General features: G+C 41.4%; 1 protein-coding gene across 1 annotated transcript; it reads right to left on the bottom strand.

Annotated features, from left to right (window-relative positions):
• Window positions 1-861: 861 nt before the first annotated feature.
• Window positions 862-7,861, bottom strand: LOC127334330 (uncharacterized). The gene is made up of 11 exons (XM_051360761.2): window positions 7,707-7,861; window positions 7,486-7,533; window positions 7,228-7,383; window positions 3,719-3,826; window positions 3,482-3,523; window positions 3,308-3,403; window positions 3,145-3,234; window positions 2,914-3,030; window positions 2,784-2,813; window positions 2,625-2,696; window positions 862-2,543 (listed from the first exon to the last, which is right to left on the bottom strand). The coding sequence occupies exons 1-11, from the start codon at window positions 7,722-7,724 to the stop codon at window positions 2,469-2,471; spliced, it is 852 nt and encodes a 283-aa protein (XP_051216721.1). The 5' UTR covers window positions 7,725-7,861; the 3' UTR covers window positions 862-2,468.
• Window positions 7,862-22,939: the final 15,078 nt, after the last annotated feature.

Genomic DNA, 22,939 nt, shown 5'->3' with positions numbered 1-22,939 from the left:
ACCCAGTCTCTGCATAACTAAGATGCACACAGCCGTTCAAAGTATCAAAAAGATCAAACAAAGGAGTACACAGTCGATAGAAAGATAAACGCTAGATAATCCGGCACAGCCTAAAAAGCCTGAAGACACCTATTATGCTGCCACCCATGTTGGGAAATAAACTCCTTCGCCGTGTTCTCTAATCGTGTAGACACCTCCGTACAAAGGTCACGATCCTCCAAACGCTGGAGTGGCGACCATGAACGGAGCAAAGCCGTAGCGCGGTAAACAACCTGCAAAAGAGAAAAATTCTTATCATTAAAAACCTTGTCATTTCTACATAGCCAAAGCGACCTATAACAGCAATAGCACTCATCCTGATAAGCGTTTTATACCTAGTTTCAACCCCGTTTAGCTAATTGCCGAAAATGTTTGCAACGTGAAAACCAAACTGTATCCCTACCCCTCTTCCTACCAAACAGGGCATCTTTCGCAGGCTGGACACCCCCTGACAGTGCCATCAATTTGTTAATATCGCCTTGACTAGCCTCATGAGCTATCGCTGAACAAGTACTCTTTAATGTCCGCTTTCTGAAAGCAAGATTAGAAGCGCCTCCGTGCATATCACACATCACACCATACACCTGATCCAGGGGTATACTGTTCCCTCTCATGTGACCGATTAGAAGCTTCAAAGACGGATCAACATTGTTATGGCACTTTCAGTGCATTTTCTCCCCGGTGGTATCAGCCAAAGAGACAGAACCACGACCACGACGACACACCAACACTGACGCGAGAGAACCAAATTGCTAATATCGAAGGACAGCACAACATAGCGCGCTTGGACCATCTAGTAGCAGTGAGAAAGTGCAGCCTTGGCAAAGCAGTCAGAGAAAATCGGTGGTATCCAAATAGAACGACGAAATCTTGATCTAAATAGTGCAACCTAGGTCACGATGGCAATTTTATCCACGGATCCGAGTATCCACGGATATTCGACCCGTCGGGCACGGGTATGGAGGGTTGATTGTGTCCACGGATTTCATGGGGCGGATATTCGATAATTCATGGAGCGGGCACGGGTAGAGCTTTTGCTCCATGGATATTCTATGGATATCCAACTGACATGTGGGACCCACATGTCAGTGACACATGCAATTTTACCTACGATTGGCTGTCCTTTTTAGGCCCAAATCACCAAACCCTTAATTTAAGCCTTAATGATTTTATACTCTAAATAATCACGAAACCGCCTTGTGCTGGTAGGGCTTCCGCCGGCCGCATTGACTGTGGATCTTCGTTGACTGCTCCGCCTCCTCCGTGATGTGATATATTTTTGCTTTGATATTCCTATGAATTATCGACATAATTACGGCTGAAATGCTACTGAAATAATGTCGAAATGCTGCCAAAATATTCATGTTAGCTTATTTTTTATGAAATGCAAGTGAAATATTGCTGAAATGGTACTCATATTTTATGGGCATGGATATCCATGGATATCCAGGTATCCATCGGATTTGGATTTGAGGCGACATCCATGCCCATGGATAATTTCGTGGGCGGGGCAGAGCGAGACTGATGGATTTGAGCATGGATCTGGTTTTACTATATCCGTCCAAACCCGCTCCATTGCCATCCTTAAACCTAGGCAAGCAACTGGACCTATCAGGGCAAATAGCAGCCAGCCAGTCACTACAGAGAACCATTGGGAACAAACAAATTACATACTACACTCCATTATCCTAAACCATTTAAGGCTTACAAGTACTTTCAATGCATATACGAAAGGCTCCATACTCTTATATCCAAACTCGAAAATAATACTCCCTCCGTTTCATTCTGTAGTGCTTATAGATTTTTGGCATTTATTTCACAATATAAGGTTGTAGCTTGGTTTTTTTCAATTACCCCCTTCACCGGTTAACTCCCATATGACATGCATGAAAAAAAATTCATACAAAATAGGAAACAATTAATTGAGATTCCTAATGCATGGCCTCAAGGATTGTTTAGATTTAGAAAGCAATATTTTTCTTTCCTTAATTAAACCTGACTGCACATATATGGAGAGTCAATCAGACAGATTTGTGGGATTTGTTACGGTAAGTTAGGAAGTTATCGATTTCTCTAATTTTAGTCTGATTTCAAATCGTTCAGCCAAGGGGTCTTGTGTATACTCTCACGCTAATTTCCGTGCCAAAAAACTATAGACACTATAGAAAGGAACGGAGGGAGTATTAATAATAGTTTAATACAACGAAATCTCTACACATAGTAAATTAATTTGCATTCACTTGTGTATAGGAAAATCTGAAAATGATTGCTGTCATCTTATTATGCCGCATCACGATATAAGCAATTTGCATGCACAAATTAGCAGGTTAGAATCAAAAAGTAAAGCATTCACTTGTGTATAGGGAGATCTCACAAATAAATGCTGGAATCTTATTCTTATGCATGACGCTATAAGCCCCGTTGTATATCTAACTTGACACTAACCCAATGGCTCGGGCAATGTTGATCTTCTTTCTACAATACTCCTCATAGAACTTTGGTTTCTGCATCGGAAATAAAAGGAAGTTTAGTAACATGAACAATAGTTGGAACATGCATGGAGATGTGATTGAACACTGATGTACCTCCTTTCTAAGTGCCTCTGTAATCAACTCCCTGGCTTTTTCCTCTGTAACATTGGCTTTATCCTCTGTAAACTATAGTTAGGAATGGCATCAGAGATGTGAGAACAATATTCCGATGGATTGCACTTAGGAGGGTCAGACAAACAGAATCATACTTACTTCTTTGAGGCAAGTTGTGCAAGCAAAAAACTGAAAAAAGAAAAGGAATAAAAAGATAAGCATTGAAAACACATAACCACGAGAATAACAGGTTGAATTTGCAAAACATATGCAAAGAAACACAATTTACCTCCTCTTCGAAGTCGGAGCAGAACTTGTCATCCTCCAGTGCACATCTCATTATGTCTTGGCGTAACGGGAACCTATTAAGTTTATAGACTTCATCCAAAGCATCTCCGAATTTCTTCTGAGAATTGTTCAAGGAAAGAAAAAGAACGTGCATTATGAAGCATCAAAACACAAGAGATATCTCAATCCAATCTTTGCTTGGTTGTTCAGAAGACCAGGGTACAGTGCTAACCTCATTGGTGTACCGCTGCCAAATCTCGTAGTAGACACCATCGAACTCGTTGCAGTAACAAACATCAAATGTCATGCTATCTAACCACTCCTGAATCAGAAGAATGTAATTGTTAAATATAAAAACAACTAAATTAAATTAACAAGTGTGTGAGGGACCCTACGTAGAAGCCAGAAAAGGCTAAATCAGGAGTTATCTTGGAGAAGCCAGTAGCGATCTTGATTGCTTGGTAAGTTCCTCTTGTCACAATTCTTCCCCACTGATATAAAGAAATTATAATGGTGCTATAGTACATATTGACATATTGGCACTCTACACTTTTAGTAATCATACTTACCTTGAGAGATGGAGACTTGTTTGGCACATAAGCTTCCATCCACTGTCATATTGAAAAAAATTGTTAACACGGAAAATTCAACATCTGAGTAAACTTTTTCATATCTAATGTGCATACCTTAAGTTCCTTTGACATTTTTTCACAATATTTGATATATTCTTGTTCAATCTCATAGCTATGAAAATCCGTGTGGAAAATTCAACATCTGAGTAACTTTTTCATATATAATGTGCATACCTTAAGTTCCTTTGACATTTTTTCACAATATTTGATATATTCTTGTTCAATCTCATAGCTATGAAAATCCGTGTGGTACTCATCCCATTTTACATACTCATAACCACCCTATATCGAAAAGAGAGAAAATCATCAGTAAAGTAGAATGAATATCAAACTTGAACATTTTAAACAAGTTCTGGTAAATGAGCAGCAAACATGTATTTCATAATAAGTGGATATGAAAATATCAGAAAAAATCTACTTTGATAGTAAAAACTAGGAACAATTTCCCTGTTTCATCATGAACATAACAAGGTAGTGAGCACATAAAAAAACGAAACAGGATTGTCCTGTGTGCGCATTAAATTTAGTCAAACTGGCCTGTTTGTCACAAGAGATTGATGGTTATCACTTCATGGACAGGGATTATTGGCCCCTCTGTGTCCTAGAAGCCGTAATCTGTACCAATCGTCTCAAATTATTAGGGAATGGGTTTGGATTAATACAGTTTAAATACCTGACGTTATACATTGAAAGGGTAGTGAAACTCGTAATTGCAATAGTCCTACAGAATATAATTCGAAGAAAAGTCTGTCGGTGTGTGTTAGTTTGTACAATCCTGGTGAATCGATCACTATCGTTTGTATGGTTACGAGGATACGAAGGCAGGAGCTCAATACTCCACTTTGTTCATCCTCCCTCAACCTCCTGACTCCATTCAAAGCTAGACGGAGATTTTGCCATGGTACCAAGCTGTTCTTGTGAAATTAGGTAGGTTTTGCTAACCGTGCCTTTTCAGATCTGTGATTTCTTCGCTTTTGGGTCTGGTATTTATAAAGGATTTCTCACAAAGCGATCAATTTCATTGCAGTGTCCAGGATGATTTTGTGGACCATCATTGCTCCATATAAAGTTCACTGATACATGGGCAAGAGTGCCAGCTATTGAAGACGGTGCATGTGGAAGAGGGAGAACCGTCCATAAAAAATAGGGATAATCGTCCCTAAAAAAGATGGAATAGCCGTCCAATGAAAACACTCATCAAGGTATTATGGATCCTGCAACTCATAGACCAATCGACGGTGTTCGTACTCCTAATATGATAAAGATTCAGAGAGAAAACACCAGCTGGATTTGCAAGTCAATAACTGAACCATGATACTATTAATTTATTTATTTTAGTGGGAAACACACGCAGTGCAGATTGAATAATTAGATTGTTATCACGACTTTCCATTGGCTAAATTTAACATCTTGAGAAATAGTTATGTTAGGCCAAACTATTTCAGATAGATCGTCCTGTCCTAAGCTGATACTCTCTCTGTTCCAATAACTAAAGCATATACATTTAATTAAAAGTCAACGACATCTATATGTTTGGCAAAAGTTTTAGACAAAAATATGAACATTTAAGATACCAAGTAAATATCAATAGGTTCACCACAAAATATTTTTCATAATGTATTTATTTAGTATTGCAGATATTGATATTTTTCTATATATTTGGTCAAACTTAGTAAGGTTCAACTTTTGACTAAATTTATACGACTTGTTCGTCGGAACGAATGTAGTTTATAATATGTATCAATATATATCAAGAATGAATTATAGTTGTGTTAAGATAGATTCAGTGTTAACTTAAAAGTTATATCACGAAACAGAATTGTGGTATTGTAGAGAGAGAAATACTTAAGCAATGCTGACACTGAGCCTAACTTTCAACTCCCTTGGCAAATCTTATGATTACTATAATCGAATCTTATGATTAATATTAATCTATATCCGTGTGGAGGTGTGGTTTTCTTATCTATGTACAGCGAGAGCATAAAAAATGCAAGAGGATCAGTAGATGCAAGAGTTGCTTTGCAATTGATCTGTAAGTAAATAAAAACATGTTGTCTAACTTAATACTCCCTCCTTCATCCATAAAAGGATGTTTCAACTTCCTCAAAATTTGGATGTATCTATATACTAAATCGGGTCTAGATACATCCAAATTTAGACAAAGTTGAGACATCCTTTTATGAACGGAGGGAGTAGTTAAATATGAAATTTATAACAAGATGAATTGCTTAAGAGGCAAGCCAAATTGAACAACATTTATTGTCATAGTGAGTGTGTTGCGATGATCCGTTTATTAGACTGGCTACTTAAGGATTGAAGCACACTAGAAATTTTAGTTTGCTGTAAGAAGGGCCTGCGTCATGCGTGTCAAATTTCTATGAAAGATGGTCTGTGGAACCAAAACCATGGGAGTTCTGCTTGAGATCTGGCGCCTTGTTCATGAAGGTGCTCGACTCCTCTTTAGTGACTGAGGCCAATTGGCGTGGAGAAGCTGAATTGCTTAAGAGGCAAGCCAAAGTTGAACAACACTTATTGTCACAATGAGTATGCGACGATGATCCGTTTATTGCGCACAGATGACAGATGGGAAAGTAACTCACAGCTACTGGGTACCTAAGGATTGAAGCACAGTGGAAATTGTAGTTTTCTGTTAGAGGGCTTACGTCATGCGTGTCGAATTTCTGTAATGGATGGTGCGTTGAACCAAAACCATGGGAATTCTGCTTGAGATCTGGCACCTTGTTCACGAAGGTGCTAGACTCCTCTTTAGTGACCGAGAAACAGCTAAAGCCAATGTCGCGCATTGACTACTACAGGAAAGACAGAGAGATGTGTGTGCAGATCTTGAAAAAAGAAGCCATTTATCTAATTGAAAAACTTGGAACATAAAGGTGCACTTTGGAGGATCTGAGGGATTGGTGTCTCAACATAGACTGTAAAGCAACAGATGAGAAGAAGAGGGCACCAATTAAAGCTGCGTGTGAAGAATAGTAGAGCCATGGAAGTCGAGAGAAGCCAGCAGCTGAGAATGGTACATTTAATTATTGGTAGGTGGGCCAGGTGAAGAGCCAAAATGGACAGTGAATACATTGAGATACAAGCTTCTATATCGGAAACATCAAATGTAGCCGGGCTACATGTAGCCTAGTTTTACACTCCTATAAAATACAACATATTTCAATCTGAAAATTTACACACCTATAAATTTCAACATCCTCTACGTCTACATATTTTTTTCGAAATTTTTTAACATGTTTAAAATGAAATTTTCATAGGTTCAAAAAGTTGCCTACATGTAGCCCGAGCTACGAAAGTCCATTCTCGCTTCTATATGTTGTATACAAGAAAATAGAGTGACATGATAAATCTGCAGGCAAATGATCCAGAGGTGGGTCTAAGGCATGTGGATGTTGCTCCTGTGAGCTCCTTGGATTTTCCAATCAATTCCCGGCTTACAAAATCATGATAACAATATGGATCACAAAATTCAAGGTGACAACTGCAGCTAGCATGAAACTGAAACGGCTGTGTTACATTCTGCAAGGTTCAAGTACATCACCATTATATGAGATTTTGATTTACCAAAATGTTGTTTTAGTGGGTAGTGAGGTAAACACAGGTCTACCATACTAGCATAACAAGATATATAAAAAAATGCGTAAATCTTGCCCAAGAAAACATACATAATTTCGAGGGACGAGCCGTTGGTAGTCCTCCAGGTCAGCAATTTCGCAGTAATCAGGGCGGAAAGACCAATCTAATTCCTCGTGGCGCTTTAAAAGCCTCTTCTCCTCGAGACGGCTAGGGGGGTAATCCTCTTTAGTCACTTGTTGTGACAACTAGAGAAAATGAGATTGGTAATTAGATGTTAAACTATAAACAGGGTATAGGTATACGAAACCAGCATAGACAGTGTATGAAAGTAGATGATGGGAATTAACCTGGTAAGACTTGCGGTACAACTCATGTGCAGAGTGAAGCTCCTTGAGCTGAAGAGCATCAAGTTTAGTCAAAATGTCAATGTCAGGCTTCTCAGGCAGCTGTTCAAGGAAACTGCAGTACTCCTCATAGGAGATATCTTCTCCCAAGCACAACTTGTTGAGCTTTTCAATTTCATTATCCGCTTCTTCTAGCTGCTTGTTGACAGGAGGAGATGACTTACAAGAGCCAGAAGCACCATTGGATGGTCGAGGTGCGGCAAGACGTGGGGGCCTCGGATTGATCGAGGTGCGGAGTCGAGGTGCGCAAGGACGCGAGTCGATGGTGGGATGGTGAAGGTTATCTGACCCAGTATTCTCGATGGATCGTGGTGACCCGGAATTGTGGACGCGAGTTGATGGCCGGGGTCGAGCTGCGGGAAGACAAGCGTCGATTGGCCGAAGAGGGAGTCGACCTAACCCGGGATCGTGGTCGTGGATGGATCGGGGTGGAGGTGCGGGACGCCGTGACCCATCGATCCGGGCAGAGTGCCGGGGTCCAGATGCGGGAGGACGCGAGTGATGGCAATCTGATCCGGGATCGTCGACGCGAGTTGGTCGATCCGCGGGACGACACGCGTTGATTGACCCAGGGGGGAGTCGAGATGACCCGGAATCGTGGTCGTGGATGGATCGGGGTGGAGGAGGAGGAGGTGCGGGACGACGTGACCGTGACCCATCGATCCTGATGGAAGGCGGCCGCCGGGGTCCAGATGCGGGAGGACGCGACTCGGCCAAAACGGGACCTTGATTCGGGTCGACGGGCCGAGGTGCGCGAGGAACGGCGGCAACGCGACCTGACCCATGTGGCGGATCGATGGCCGGAACGCGACTCCCGCGGTAGCTTCTGGAGCTCTGAGGTAGGAGACGCGATGAATTCGGCGACAGTAGCTTGGGCTTGGGCGCCTCCTTGATCTGGCCCGGTGACCAGCATGGAAAGGACACCGGAGATTCGACTTCGAGCATGGTCTCGACTCGCGAAAAAGAAAATACAGAGAGGCGTGCGGCGGCCGGCGGAGCTCGGCTGGATTAGGGCATGTACAATGGTTTTATCTTAGTCTTATCTTAGGAATGCCACATAAGATAATTGCTGAGTTGGAGGAGAGAGAAACAAAAAAAGATCTTTGCCTTCTCTTGGCTAAGAGATCTCTTAGCACAATATGTCTCACCATATTTTTAGGAATACACGAGGCTAAAGATAAGACTAAAAAATAATCCATTGTATACCATGTTTTGTTGTCATATCAAAAGGCATAAGATAAGACCGTCTTATCAACCATTGTACATGCCCTTAGGGCAGAGCGGATTGACCGGAGAGGGGTTTGGGCATACTATTTGGGACGAGTGGGCGGGCTAGGCCTACCCTGCCTCTACCCGTCGACTGAATCGTATCGTTCCCGAACTAATCTCCCTCTGTTCCGGTGTGTTCGACTCTAGCACAAATTCATTTTTCCAAATGAATTCCTAATACTCCTAGAACGTTCTAAATCTAGCCTAAATTTTTAAATTGAAAGTCTCATCTTCGTGTCCGTCCTCCCCGCTGTCCACCATCGATGGGGCCAAGGAAGGAGGACCTTCACGCCCTCTTCCCTCCGTCATCCTCCCACTTTGGTCGCACTCTCCGCGCCCCTTCGTCCTCCTTCCACTCACTCTTCTAGGACATGCTCGAGCTCGAACTCCACAAAGGTGACGTCGCAGGAATTCGAAGGAGGAGACGAGCTCAATCTCAGCTGGGGCCACGCGCAGGATGTCCGTCGAGTACAACATAGGTACAAGACTGTTATAGGCTTCCTCTCGGGTGGAGCTTATAAGTCATACTTCTCAGCCCTTCATGAGCTTACTGGAGATTCGTTCAAATCTCCCGCACTGTGCCCATCAGTGTTACTCATATAGGTGTGTTCTTTAAAGATCGCCCACTCTCCACTCATCAAAAGCCGCACAGAACACATTAGGATATAGTCAACCTGTCTTACAGTAACTGTGAGAGTTTTGCATAAGCAGCGGAGTGGAAGTACAGAGTTTCTCTCAACTCTGTTGCTCCGGTTTGTTTTCCACTTCCTAATTCACGTGATCTCTGATCACATAGGTTGAATCACCCCCTCGGCAACTCATGTGGGTCTCAAACTCATCTCCCTCGATGCAAGGTCTATCGTGTTTCTTGATAGTCCTTTTGTGAAAGGATCTGACAAATTCATAGCATTTTGAACATAATCCAATGCTATCATCACTCCGGAGTTTTTCAGTTTTATGACGGACTTCAATCTCCTCTGAACATGCTTTGAACTCTTCATATTATCGTTAGAACTATTCACTTTGACAATCTCCTCTTAACATGCTTTGAACTCTTCATATTAGTTAACAGTATAACTAGCCTACCTAGGAGCCTCCACATCGTTTTGGCGTCCTTAACCGTCCGATTTAGTTCGTTAACGCTCTAGATTACTACGGCATCCCACCTCGTGCGTCTCTGGGCGTTTTCATCCGCTATACCACGCATGTCCCAGCGTTTAATAAGGCAGCCCAAAACATTAATGGGCTGCTATTCTGCAGACCGACCTAGGTACATCCGCATGAATCGGGCCATCTACCATCCAACAAGCCCGACCCAACATATTCTCTGGTCCCATGTTCTATTTGGTGCCTCGACGTCTGCCGCGGCCCGTGGCGGACGGCGCTCGACTGCCTGTCTTCAAGGCGACATGAAAGGTCTCGCTTCTTCCTCTCCCCTGCTAGCCTTGATGTGCTTCCGATCTCCCTCATCTGCCCCGCGGAACGGTGGTGCTCATGGAAGCAACCCTAAAGGGCGACGGTAGGGCCAGGTCCCTTTCCTTCGCGACCAGGATGAGGAGAGCCGAGGAGAAGATGAATGGGTTCGCTTTCACCTCTTCGTAGCCCTCACCATAGCGCCAATCTATATCCCTAGCGGCCTATTCGAATTCAACGGTATTCCTGTGAACACCATTCATCTCTATGGTATCCGATCCATTGCTCTTCTTCTCTCCCCCAATATCTTTTCCCATTTCCAGTTTCTCCGTTCAGAAGCCTGATTCTTATCTGCATTCTCTAATGCTAATGGTGACTTATTTTTTATTTATACTAACAGGCGTGGTAATCTCCAGGGAGAATATCGTTGTTACTCTATTTATCGATAGGCAATGGTGGACATCCAAGCATAGGCAGTAAAAGTACTTGGGCATGACATTTAGTTTCTTAATTGCATATTGGCTGATTTTGGATCTGAGTGGTGGAAGGTAAGATCTAAGTGCAATTGTTAAAAAAAAAGGTGACCATAAATCACATTTTGTATGTCAGATCTGTTTATTCTGCACCTCAGTCCTGGAGGGTTCGTGCTCCTTATGATGGCTGAACTAAGAAGATGAAGATGTAGTATTGGAAGGGTCAGGATTCCTGGTGACTACAATTATTGGTATAGAAGATGGATATTATGGTTGTCAGCTTTCCCGTAGCCACCGTAGAAGAAGGATCTTTTTTCCTGATAAAGTATCTCATTCAAATATTAGTGTGATTGCCGGCGTTTTAGATCCCATAATTTACTACCTACTCACATCTCATTTAATTGCAATATGTAGTATTTACCTGTGCTCAGCAGTACAGATAACAATGTACTTGAAAAGGCATATCTGCATATGGCACTCTAAGCTCTTATAGACAGAATGTAGACAATGAATATGGTATGCATCAATGCATGTCTTCACATTACTAGCTTCATATGGTGTTTGTTATATTATTATTATCTTCTTGTTTCTTTGTGAAGCTAGCCTTCAGGGTAAAAAGGTATGATCCATTAAAAGCATTGTCGCACACATTTTATATATATCTTCCAGAGGTATGCTCCACTTCATTAGATGCTACTGCTAAGAATAGCTACGGAGGAGGCTCTTCTTAACATTTTAATTTCAAGGTGATCCATTCATTATATTATCAGTTACTTGCATGATCCAGCGGACAAGTGGCATGTGCTTATTGGAAATGCACCTGGTGCTACTGAGGTATGCTCATGAAGATGTTGAATACTATTACCAAGTGTCATCATCAAATTAAGTTGTTGTTTTAAAATTCGTTTTGTATCCTTCTAGATATTGTTTGTTATATTCCTTTGATGGCATGCTGCATATAATGATATAAACAATAGTTTTGAACAACTCTAAGCAATCAGCGGTATCGAGCTACCAGTGCAGTTCCTCACGGTAGCACTAATTAATTGACACTTTGTTATATACACTTCTCATATTCATGAACTTCTAGATAAAAAACGTGGCCATCCTCTCGAAGTCCATTTAGCCTATTTGTAATAATTATGGTGCAATTATCTTGTGTTAGTTGTACTATTATTATTATCCTCATATTTCTTCAACCATGCTTGGTTTCTCGGTCAAGGCTCCTGCCAATTTGGAACAATCAACAGGATTTCCCAAAAAAATGAGCATCACAGAGCTTTTATTCATTTGTACGTACCATCTTGAATGTAATTGATTGTTGGATATTTTTAATCTTAAACTCTGTAAATTTTATTAATGGCACACTCTAGCATTAGGGGACCATAATATTTCTATAATGTAGAGTTTGTATGTCTAAACAAATTTGACTATCATACATAGTTCATTACATTAAGGATGGTTATGAACCTTACTCAGTCTTGTCATTTATGATCTCACTGATAATAGATATTCATAGAACTTCGATCAGGAAAATGCATATGACTTGAATCTCCTCGATATATATGTCCCATAACAGTGTAAGGATTGTGTAGATCATGATATATGTGCACTGCAGCTTTATTGTTCGATACTACATTGACGAAAACAATATCACACACTTTTTTACCAAATCTTTAGTTCTATGATCTTTGAAATTTTCTCTCTGGGTTACTACTTACCATTTTCCCTCTGTTCATTCAAAAGATAAAGGAAAAGTTCCGTGAAACAACTAGGCCTATTGCATCTTTTCCCACGGCTTTTACTGCGAGTTAATTATTTGCAGTAGTTGGCTGTAAAATAAGAGCACAAGTTGTATTGTCATATTTTGTCAACAAATCACATAGATTTCCCCTCCCCCCTAAAAACAAAGAACCATTTGGGTGAGTATCCCTCAAAAATGAAAAACAAATACAATGGTTTGAAAGATATCAGTCATACATGTAATTGCAGGAGATCCTAGAGGAGCCGGGTGGACCTCAAGTTAGTCTTCAGGGCTCTTTGACTAAATAGCAAGGTCGATCGTGTGAACAGACGGCATGAAGTAGCATGTGGCCATGTGGGCATGTTTAAGGTTGTGTCAATGAAGTAAGATAAAACGACAGCCATACTCTGGTTTTGTGAGATGTCATGGTATCATCAGCTTTGAAAAATTAATTAATTTAAATATCACGAGCAGCTGTACGTAACATCGCTGTGATCCCTTTTGAAGCGCTCATGCGAAATCTTTGCATGTTAGACTAAAACGTTGATTTTTTCTTACAGGATCCGAGCCACTTGTTGTTTAGACTTTGCCAGATTTTTTTTTTGTCTTTTACCATTTTTTCTCTCTCACATATTCAATAACACTTATCTGGACATAGACGGGCGCGGTAACGCGCGCTTCCATGGTCTAGTTATCCTTAGAACTCTTCACTTTGACAATCTCCTCTTAACATGCTTTGAACTCTTCATATTATCCTTAGAACTCTTCACTTTGACAATCTCCTCTTAACATGCTTTGATGGTATTGGTTTTTCAACCATAGGCAAGTCAGTCAAGAGCTCACGAAGTCATTCCGATTCGACATTAGTTGTATCTAATGATGTGAGTTATGCTTCCATTGTTGACATCGTTAAGATGGTATGCTTGCAAGACTTCCATAAAACAGCACCACCACCAAGAGTGAATACACACCCATGTGTGACCTTCATCTCATCATTATCTGAAATCCAATTGGAATCACCCTTCAAGTCCTCTTGGATACCCACTATAATGAATTCCATAGCTCATGGTTTTCTTTAGATGGCGCATCACTCTCTTAAGAGCATGCCAATGATCATCTCCTGGTTTGACCACAAACCGGCTAAGTTTTCTCACAACAAACGAGATGTGAGGCCTCATAACGCAATTAAGTGCATGAGCGAACCAATGATTTGAGAGTGTCTCAAATGATAAGACAACTTCCTCATCCCCACCATGGGGGTAGTACACATATTTGTCGGCTTCATTAGGAACAAAGCCCACATATGTCAAAGTCCTTTGAAACTTATCATGCCATTGTTTGGGCGCTTGTTTGAGGACATACAAAGTTTTCTTTAACTTACACACCTTTTTCACTTGACCTTCTAGTACAAAACCATTAGGAAAGCCGTCTTAACATCCATTTGATGAACGAGAAGACCGTGTGAGCTAGCCAATGACAGTAGTACTCAAATTACAGTCAATCTCGCCATAGGTGAGTAGGTATTGAAGAAATCTTCACCTTCCTTATGGTTATTGCCTTTAGCCACAAGCCGAGCTTTGTACTTCTCAATAGTACCATCAGCTCGATGCTTTTTCACAGATACCCATTTACATCATGGGCCAAAAGGGCCTGGGTGGCGCGTCCTATGGTGATGGGCGCGCCACCAGGTGCCTTTTGGGCCTCGGGGCCCCTCTCATGCAATTCCAAAGCTCTATTTCCCTTGTTTTGGTGAAAATCTCCCCTGGTATTTTTTCCCGATTTTTTCTACGAAAACTGACAGAAACAAGACTTTGCTAAAAAGCAATGTCAGATTCAACGTGTGAACTTGCGAATAAAAAGAAAATTTTGAATTAAGTGTGGAACAAGAAAAACATGGTTGATTTTAAAGATATGCCCAAAAGGAGAACGAAAACTAGTGTGACCAGAAGAACAGATGGGCACGGTCTGGCCGTTGCCAACGGTGACAAAATGACAAGAAGAGACTTCTTGTATCGTAATTGCAGGGTTGCTTGAGAGGGATATCTTTGACCTCTACCTCCATGAGTTTGATAAACCTTGGGTGATCCACTTAAGGGAAACTTGCTACTGTTATACAAACCTCTGCACTCGGAGGCCCAACAATATCTACAAGAATAGAAGCGTGCGTAGACATCAAGCTCTTTTCTGGCATCGTTGCCGGGGAGGTAAGGTAAAAGGTACTCACATTCTCTGGCTACTAAGTCTTTTAGTTGCTGGTGAGTGCTCGAAGTTATTTCCTTTAGATTTTGCAATTATATCTTTTTGTTTCTTGTTTTTATTTTCACTAGTTAGGCTTAATGGAAAACAACAACAAAATTAGAGAGCTTTATAGTATTTATCTTGAGTTAGGGCATGAAGTGTTTGAAGAGAAAAATAAAAAACCTATGAAACTTTACTTGCATGCTAGTAGCAATGTTATTAGTATGAATTCTTTGAACACCATTATTGCTAATTCTATGGAAAAGTCTAAGCTTGGGGAAGCTAGTTTTTATGAAAATGATCTTTTTAGTTTCCCAGCTTTGGAGGAGGAGATTTGCTATGATGATTCTATGCCTCCAATATATGATGATTACAATGATGATTATGTTATTTTCAGTCCACCTACTATTGAGGAGAAAATTAATTAAAATTACAATATGCCTCCTATATTTGATGATTATGGTGATGAGAATAATAATGGTAGCTATTTTGTTGAATTTTCTCCCACTACAATTAATAAAAATGACTATGCTTATGTGAAGAGTAATAATTATTTTATGCATGTGGCTCTTAATAAGAATGCTTTATGTGACAGTTATATTGTTGAGTTTATTCATGATGCTACTGGAAGTTCCTTGTTTTCTTCTGTTTTGTATTTCAGAAAAGTTGTACAGGAAATATTATCGGAATTGGACGAAACAAAAGCCAAACCTCCTATTTTTTCCGGGACGAAGACGGAGTCCAGAGCAGAGATGGGGGAGGGCCAGAGAGGGGCCGCACCATGCTTTGGAACGACCCAGCCCTGGCCGCGCCATGGGGTGGTGTGGGGCCCCCTGGCGTACACGGACCTCGCCCTTCCGCCTATAAGAAGCCCCTGACACGAAAACCCTAAATTAATTAGCCTCCGCCCATGAAAAGTTCCATAGCTCCGCCACCATCGCAGACAAGTTTCAGGGGATAGAAGTCTATGTTCCGGCACCCTGCCGGGACGGGTAATTGCCCTCGAAGCCATCTCCATCGACTCCACCGCCATCTCCATTGTTGTTGTTGCCTCCTATGATGAGGAGGGAGTAGTTCTCCCCCGAGGATGAGGGCTTTACCAGTAGCTATGTGGTTAATCTCTCTCTCATGGTGTGATCTTTATGTGATCATGAGCTTTGTAATCTAGTTGAATATGTAGATGTTATTCTTTAACTATTGTGCTACTCAAGTGATTTTATTATGTGATCTCCGGGGACACCTTGTCCCGCGGTATGAAGGTGATAGTGTGCACACCGGGTTTGTCTCTTAAGTTTAATTTACAGAAATACGTATGAATTGTGGTGTCTAGTAAGTACCATCTTTGTATGCTCAAACTGATAGCGTGGGGCGTCCATAGATTGGGAATATGAACTTTAAGGAGTGCTTATGCAGCCCTATGTAGTGAACTTGTGTTTGTTATCAAACCGGAGAGTGGATCAGAGTAGTGAAGAGATAATATCTATGTATTCAATTATGGTATGATTGTTGAGAGTGTCCACTAGTGAAAGTATGATCCCTATGCGGTGACCCAGCATACCACTGCATGTTGTAGTATACAAGTCGTTGATATGATCTTTGTGAAGGGACTTCTTCACAATTTGCCATATCCCTCAGAGTGGTACAACAGAAACATTGCAGGTCATAACACTCCATATATTATTACAAACATGGTCTTAACAAGTTGGTATTCTCACAGGTCCTATGAGAACACCCTAAGATACTACTTAAGTACGATTACAACTCATAACCAATTATAAAGAGAGCTCAACAACTTATTTAGGTAAGTTCTACGTTGCTCGGCTCTATGATGCTAGGGGGTATCACTACTCCTCCACCTCGGTGTCATCGGGTCCGTAGACTATCCCATAGTCTACTCCTTCCACTCCGCCGGTAAGATCAGGTTCCTCGTAAACCAGCTCATAGCTTCCTTCTGGTGCTCCATCGTTGATGGCCTCCACTTCCGGATCACAGTCTAGCAAGGGTGTCGAAAGAAAGTGAGTACAGAGGTACTCAGCAAGTTCTAAAAGAGTAAAAAGGTGTTTGATGCACTAGCTACGACCATTGATCAGGAAATCGCAGGTCAATGCATGTTTTGAAATCATTTCTTCAAAAGGTTGCTTTTATTATGAAAACTATGCCCGTCAGTCTTCACAGGTTGACTAGAACTTCGTGGAGTTCTTTTCCTGCCGCGTTCGCAGTTCCCTTCCTGGAACAAGGAGTGACAGCCACAATTTGATACACTCTGCAGAGGTGCGTTACTTTTCCCACAAGAGATCTCACCCTTTTTGCCATCCGCAGGGACTTGCCCCCGTTCACACTTCCTTTGGTGTGAGGCCAGGTATAAAGATCCAAGCCCACACCGCCTTCTCCGCGACTGCAAACCCACCCTTTTGTCCACCCGCACACCCCCAGTAGACTTCTCCCGATAATACGACTTTACTCATGGTGTACTTTGGACAATCCATCATAGATCGTAGAGCCATCATCACTAATGGATGGGGATTTAAAAGGCTATCCCAACCTACGGCAGTGCCTCCCACACCCCGCGGCTCTACCAATCCATTGGCGTGCAGAAGGGAAAAGATACGGCTGGCTTCCCCAGAGCATTATAGATCTCATGGTTAACGCGGTTTGTACGGCGCTAGAATCACTGTACGACATTGGTGGTTAATCCTAGGTTAATATAACCCATGCAATGGAACCTCCACCATATCAACACATACCATGGTTCCATTGCCAGCCACATAGTCATATTCATAGTTGGAAAGTAACATTTTATTTGCGATGCAGGAATGATAAGTATATAGCTTTGCATTAAAGTAGTAGAAAATAATCAAGTTGACATGAGCAAGGGTGAACTTGCCTGTGGACTGCGAGATAGTGCAGTTCAATGGAGTTGATGGAACCTGGACCTCGGGTTCTGTAAGAAGCATCATTGTCCGGTAAGGACAATGTTATAAAATCCAAATAATGCAATCATGGATGTATTATTTTATGTTGAATCCCTTTACCCCAATGAGTTATTACAATTTAGGGTTGAGTTAAGATTTATGCCTTTGGCAGTAACTTACAATTGATTTAAGGTGTAAACCATTTTAATTCACATAAAGTAAAATACTTTAAAGTAAAACTATTTTACTTGGTGATTCATTATTTATTCCAAAAATGAGTTGAAATCATAGAGTTGCCTCTATATTTTTGGAATAAAAAGGAATAGGGAAAAATACCTTTCTCAATAGAAATGACTTGGAATAATAGAATTTCCTTTTGAAATGTTTGAAAATAAGTATTTGAACTTATTTGAGATTTTTCCTTGAATTTTAAATACAAGGAAATAATAGTTTGAAATTCCAAGTTATTATTTTAAATTCATCAAATTCATAATTTTGAATTTGTTTCTTAAATTCTATTTTATATTTTATTCTGGTTAAGATTTATTTTTCATTCACTAATCCAATTTTTATGGATTTTTTAGAGTTGTATTTTATTTACTAAAAATTGGTGAAATTCTGGCCTTTTTCTTATTTGTGAAAAGTCCAAAATACCCCTGGCCCCTATTGGGCCAGCCCATTAACCTAAGCCCATGGGACAGCCCACTAAGGCATGCCCCATAGTGGCTCGGTGGCGCCGAAGCGGCCCACCTCGCTCACTCACGCGTCTCTCTCGCTCACCCGACCTAACACTAACCTCTCGCGATCCCGTGGCGATGGCGTCGTCGCCATGGCCGCCGCCGTGCTCCGGCCACCTCCTGGCCTCCCTACCTTCGCCACCTACCCGATCTGGACCGCCGCGAGACGATCTGTCGATCTGTCCGCGTGGTTTCTCCAACCTCCTCCTCTCCAGGCGAATCGCCTCTGATCTGGATCCACTGGAGAATCGCCTCGGGCGATTTGGTGGTCTCCGGCGAACTCTCGTCCTCGCCGTCGACGTGCGCGCCCCCTGAGACCGACCTGGTGCGGTGCTGCTTGCGATGCCGGTGCCGTCGTCTCCGTCTTGCCGTCTTCTTTGTGGTTGTGTTCGTGCTCGTCGGCGTAACGTCGGCGCCTACCCTGGGTCTTGCAGCTGCTATGGCCGCGCGAGCACTGCCTCGCCATTCCATAGCCTCTGCCACCAGGCGCATGTAAGTGTTCTGCTCCCTCCTCCTTCTCTTCTCCATGCCTGTGCGCCTCCAAAGCTACTGTGCTTCTTCTTCCTCCTGTTCTACTGCTCTCTGGTGATCCTGTGATCACACAGAGCCTTGCCATAGCTGCCTAAGTTGCCTGCGCTTCCATTTTCTGCAAGCTATGGCCAATCTACCAATTTCTGGTACTGGCCAGTGCTTCCTTGCTTGCTGTATATGCCATGTGTTGATTATCTATTGCTCCTAGCATGCTCTGATCTTACTATGCTATCCTGTGCTTGCTTACAAGCTTGATATACCATGCTGTTCATGCTTATGGGCTTGCTATGCTTACTGGCAATCTACACTTGCTTGTCTAGGTATACTGCTGTGTATCTATGACACTTGTGAATGCCAGAGATATGTGTGAGGTGCTCTGTGCCTTCTGTGTAAGCCATTGATCCATTGGATCAACCATTCCTTGTTGGCTAGCTTATCTGTGTGGCTTGACTTGATTCCATTGATCCATTTGATCAATTAAATGTCAGTGCTTGGTTGCTGTTTAATTATGTGACTAAGTGAAGCATTTTCCTTGTTGATGCTGATGCTCAAGCATCACTATGCTACTGCATACATGTGTTGTTGCTTATTCTAGCTCACTGGACTTGATCCAGTGGCTATGATGCAGTGATTTGTGCTGTGTTGCCCTACAGTATGCTCTTTGTCAAGAATAGCATGGATCTGTGATATATTCATGCTTGAATAAATTGATTTATGATGAACTGCTTATGCAGTGATGATTTGAATTACTTGCTTATATATGAATTTGCTGTTCATAATGATTTAACAAGCAAATGAATCTGAATCCAATTCTGGATGATGATGTTCTGTATTTGGCTTTACCTTACATGGTGCTAAGTGTGATGTGACCTCAGTAGCCTTGCTACTGATTGGTTGCTCACCTATTTGGTTGGATCTTGTGGGCTACTCAACTTTGCTTGCATGTTTGGGGATCATACTAACTATGAATGCCAATATGCTTGCATGTGATGAAATCTAGGGTTTTACTGATGGTTATGTGCCTAGGATTTTCTATGTAGTCTATACTAGCTGCTATTTATTGCAATACATCTACTGGTGCTATATGTGCATAAGATCTTGCTTCTGTGCACAAGATCTGTATCTGGATGGTTTCTATTTTGGTGGCTGTTTAGACTAGCAGTGATCCTTGGTGAAAACCAAGTGATGATCCACCCTGTTGAGCATCTGCTCAACCCCATGACTGTGTCATGCATATTTTATGGACTAGATCCATTGGATCTCTCCAGGAACTTGGTATACCTTGTTCCAGCTCCTAGAATGAGATTTTGTGTTGATGCAGACTTGTGGTTTGTTCACAGCCCTTCACCTCCAGTCCTGGTTGATCTTCTAGGTCACCATGATTTCTGGTGGCTGAGGGTTTGTGTGTGTTTGGTGCTGTTCTTGAGCAAGAACTGGATGAACTATGTGTTGCTCTAGCCTCACCCTTACCTGGTGAATTCCTTTATCTGGTCGACTGCTACAGTTTCTAGGGTTTGTGCTGCTTTTATATGAACCCTACTTCTTCCCTGGCCTTGACACACAATCCTGGCTTGCTTTGTGACTAAGCCCTTGCATGGCCTTGTTGTGCCTTGCATAGCACACATGAGCTGGTGCTCTCATATGCTGAAACTTGAGCCCTCTGGTGGTGCTCAGGTTTGGTCTGCTTGCTCTTATCTTGTGCTGTCCAGGTTTTGGACAAGCACAAGTGTGCAGTGATAGTTGGTTCTGTCCAAACTGAATTTATGTGATGACTACACTCTGTCCAAACTGAATTTCTAATATGTAACATTCTGGCTAGCACTTGTGGTTTTGTTTTGCAGGTTTGAAGTTGAATATGACCAGAAGACAATCTTCCAGGCATTTAGTCTAGGTTTTAGTTTAGGATAATATTGTAATTTTCCTTTTTCATTTCTGTTTATTATTCCATAATTCTTGTATCAAGAATATTGTAATGACATTGTAATTTGTGTTGTGTATCAATAAAGCTCAAGTTTTGTTTATGAGCTTTTGTATTATGTAATGTTTATATTTTTGATTAAATATTGTATTTAATATTCAATTTGAAATTCAAAGTCATTTGAATTCATAAGTTGTGTTTGAATTGTGAATTCCATATTTATCTTGCTTAATGCTTATTGTTCAATGTATTAACACTTGTCAAATGAAATCATTCCCCAAATAAATAAGATACAAAAGAGATCATGTCAAAATTTCCCTAACTCACATTGCCTAACCCTAAGTGCAAAATGAGAGAGAACCTCGATCCCTCTTAGGTTTAGTTGCAATAAGGCGCGAAAATTTCCCCCGTTTTGCGATAAAATGCACATCCCATTTCTAAATCTACCCTTCGTTGTTCCTATGTTCGGGGTTATTACAGCCTCTCCCCCTTAACAGAAACTTCGTCCCGAAGTTAAGATTGGTACCTGAACATCTCGGGGTAAGACTTCCGGAGTTCTTCTTCCGTCTCCCAGGTTGCTTCTCGCTCTGGATAATGTTGTCATTGAACTTTGCAGTATTTGATTGCTCTGTTCCTTAACTTCTTCCATTGTACTTCTAAGATCTTTTCAGGTCTTTCCACATAAGTTAGGTCAGATTGCAATTCTATTTCTTCATATGTGATAGGATCATCCGGTGCCTTCAAACACTTTCTGAGTTGTGATACATGAAATACATTGTGAACTTGACTTAGTTGCGCCGGTAATTCCAACTCAAAAGATGTTCCTCGATTCTGATTGAGTATCTTAAATGGTCCTATATATCGAGGACTTAACTTTCCTTTCACTCCGAACCTCTTAAGTCCTTTCATTGGGCTAACCTTTAAATATACCATGTCACCCACTTTTGGTTCCCAATCTCTTCTTCTTAGGTTGGCATAACTCTTTTGACGACTCTGAGCTATTTTGAGTCTATCCCGGATCACCTCGATGACTCCTTGTCTTTCCTTGATGTAGTCCGGTGTAAATTCCTTGTTCTCTCTGGTTTCAAACCAACAAATTGGTGATCTACACTTCCTTCCGTACAATGCTTCGTACGGTGCCATCTGGATGCTACTCTGATAACTATTGTTATATGAGAATTCCGCCAAAGGTAAATGGTCCTCCCATGAGCCTCCAAAGTTCAGAGCACAAGCTCTAAGCATGTCCTCAAGTATCTGATTGGTTCTTTCGGTTTGTCCTCCGGTTTGTGGATGATAAGCTGTACTGAAATCCAACTTGGATCCCAAAGCTTCTTAGAGTTGTTTCCAAAATGCTGATGTGAAAATTGAACCTCTATCTGAGACTATTTTCTTTGGTACTCCATGCTTGCTAACAATTTCCTTCACATATATATCCACAAGCTTCTCTGCAGTATCCTTTGTATTTACGGCTATGAAATGAGCACTCTTGGTAAGTCTATCCACTATTACCCATATCATATCCTTATTTTTACTAGTCATTGGTAGACCAGTAAAAAAATCCATTCCGATTTCATCCCATTTCCACTCCGGTATCTCTAGTGGTTTGAGTAATCCCGCAGGACTTTGATGTTCTGCCTTCATTCGCTCACATGTATGGCATTCCGAGACATATTGTGCTATCTCTCTTTTCATGTTGTTCCACCAGAACATCTCTTTCAAATCCATATACATCTTAGTACTTCCCGGATGTATTGAATAAGGGGTTTCATGTGCTTCTTTTAATATGATTGACTTCACTTCTGGATTATCTGGTACACATATCCTTTTCTGGAAGTATAGTGAATCAAACTCCCCTAGATGGAATTCTGATGGTCTTCCCTCTCCAATCCTTTTGATTTCTTCTTGGATGAACAAATCATCCACTTGTTTCCGGATAATCTCATACTTCAAGTCTGAGTACATCTCATCCATAATCCTCATGGTTGCTACACTTCCCTTAACATCACCTTGAATAAACAAAATCTGAGCATCCTCTAGCTCTTTCCGAAGTTCCTTTGGAATCTCCCATTCTGTAGGTTGATTTTCCGTACTCTTCCTGCTTAAGGCATCTGCTACTACATTAGCCTTACCTGGTGTATAGTTGATTGTAAGGTCATAATCCT

This window comes from Lolium perenne, chromosome 2 (genome assembly GCF_019359855.2).
Source record: "Lolium perenne isolate Kyuss_39 chromosome 2, Kyuss_2.0, whole genome shotgun sequence".
Classification (NCBI taxonomy): domain Eukaryota; kingdom Viridiplantae; phylum Streptophyta; class Magnoliopsida; order Poales; family Poaceae; genus Lolium; species Lolium perenne.
The sequence above is the reverse complement of the archived record's forward strand: the minus strand, read 5'-3'. Positions and strand labels throughout refer to the sequence as shown.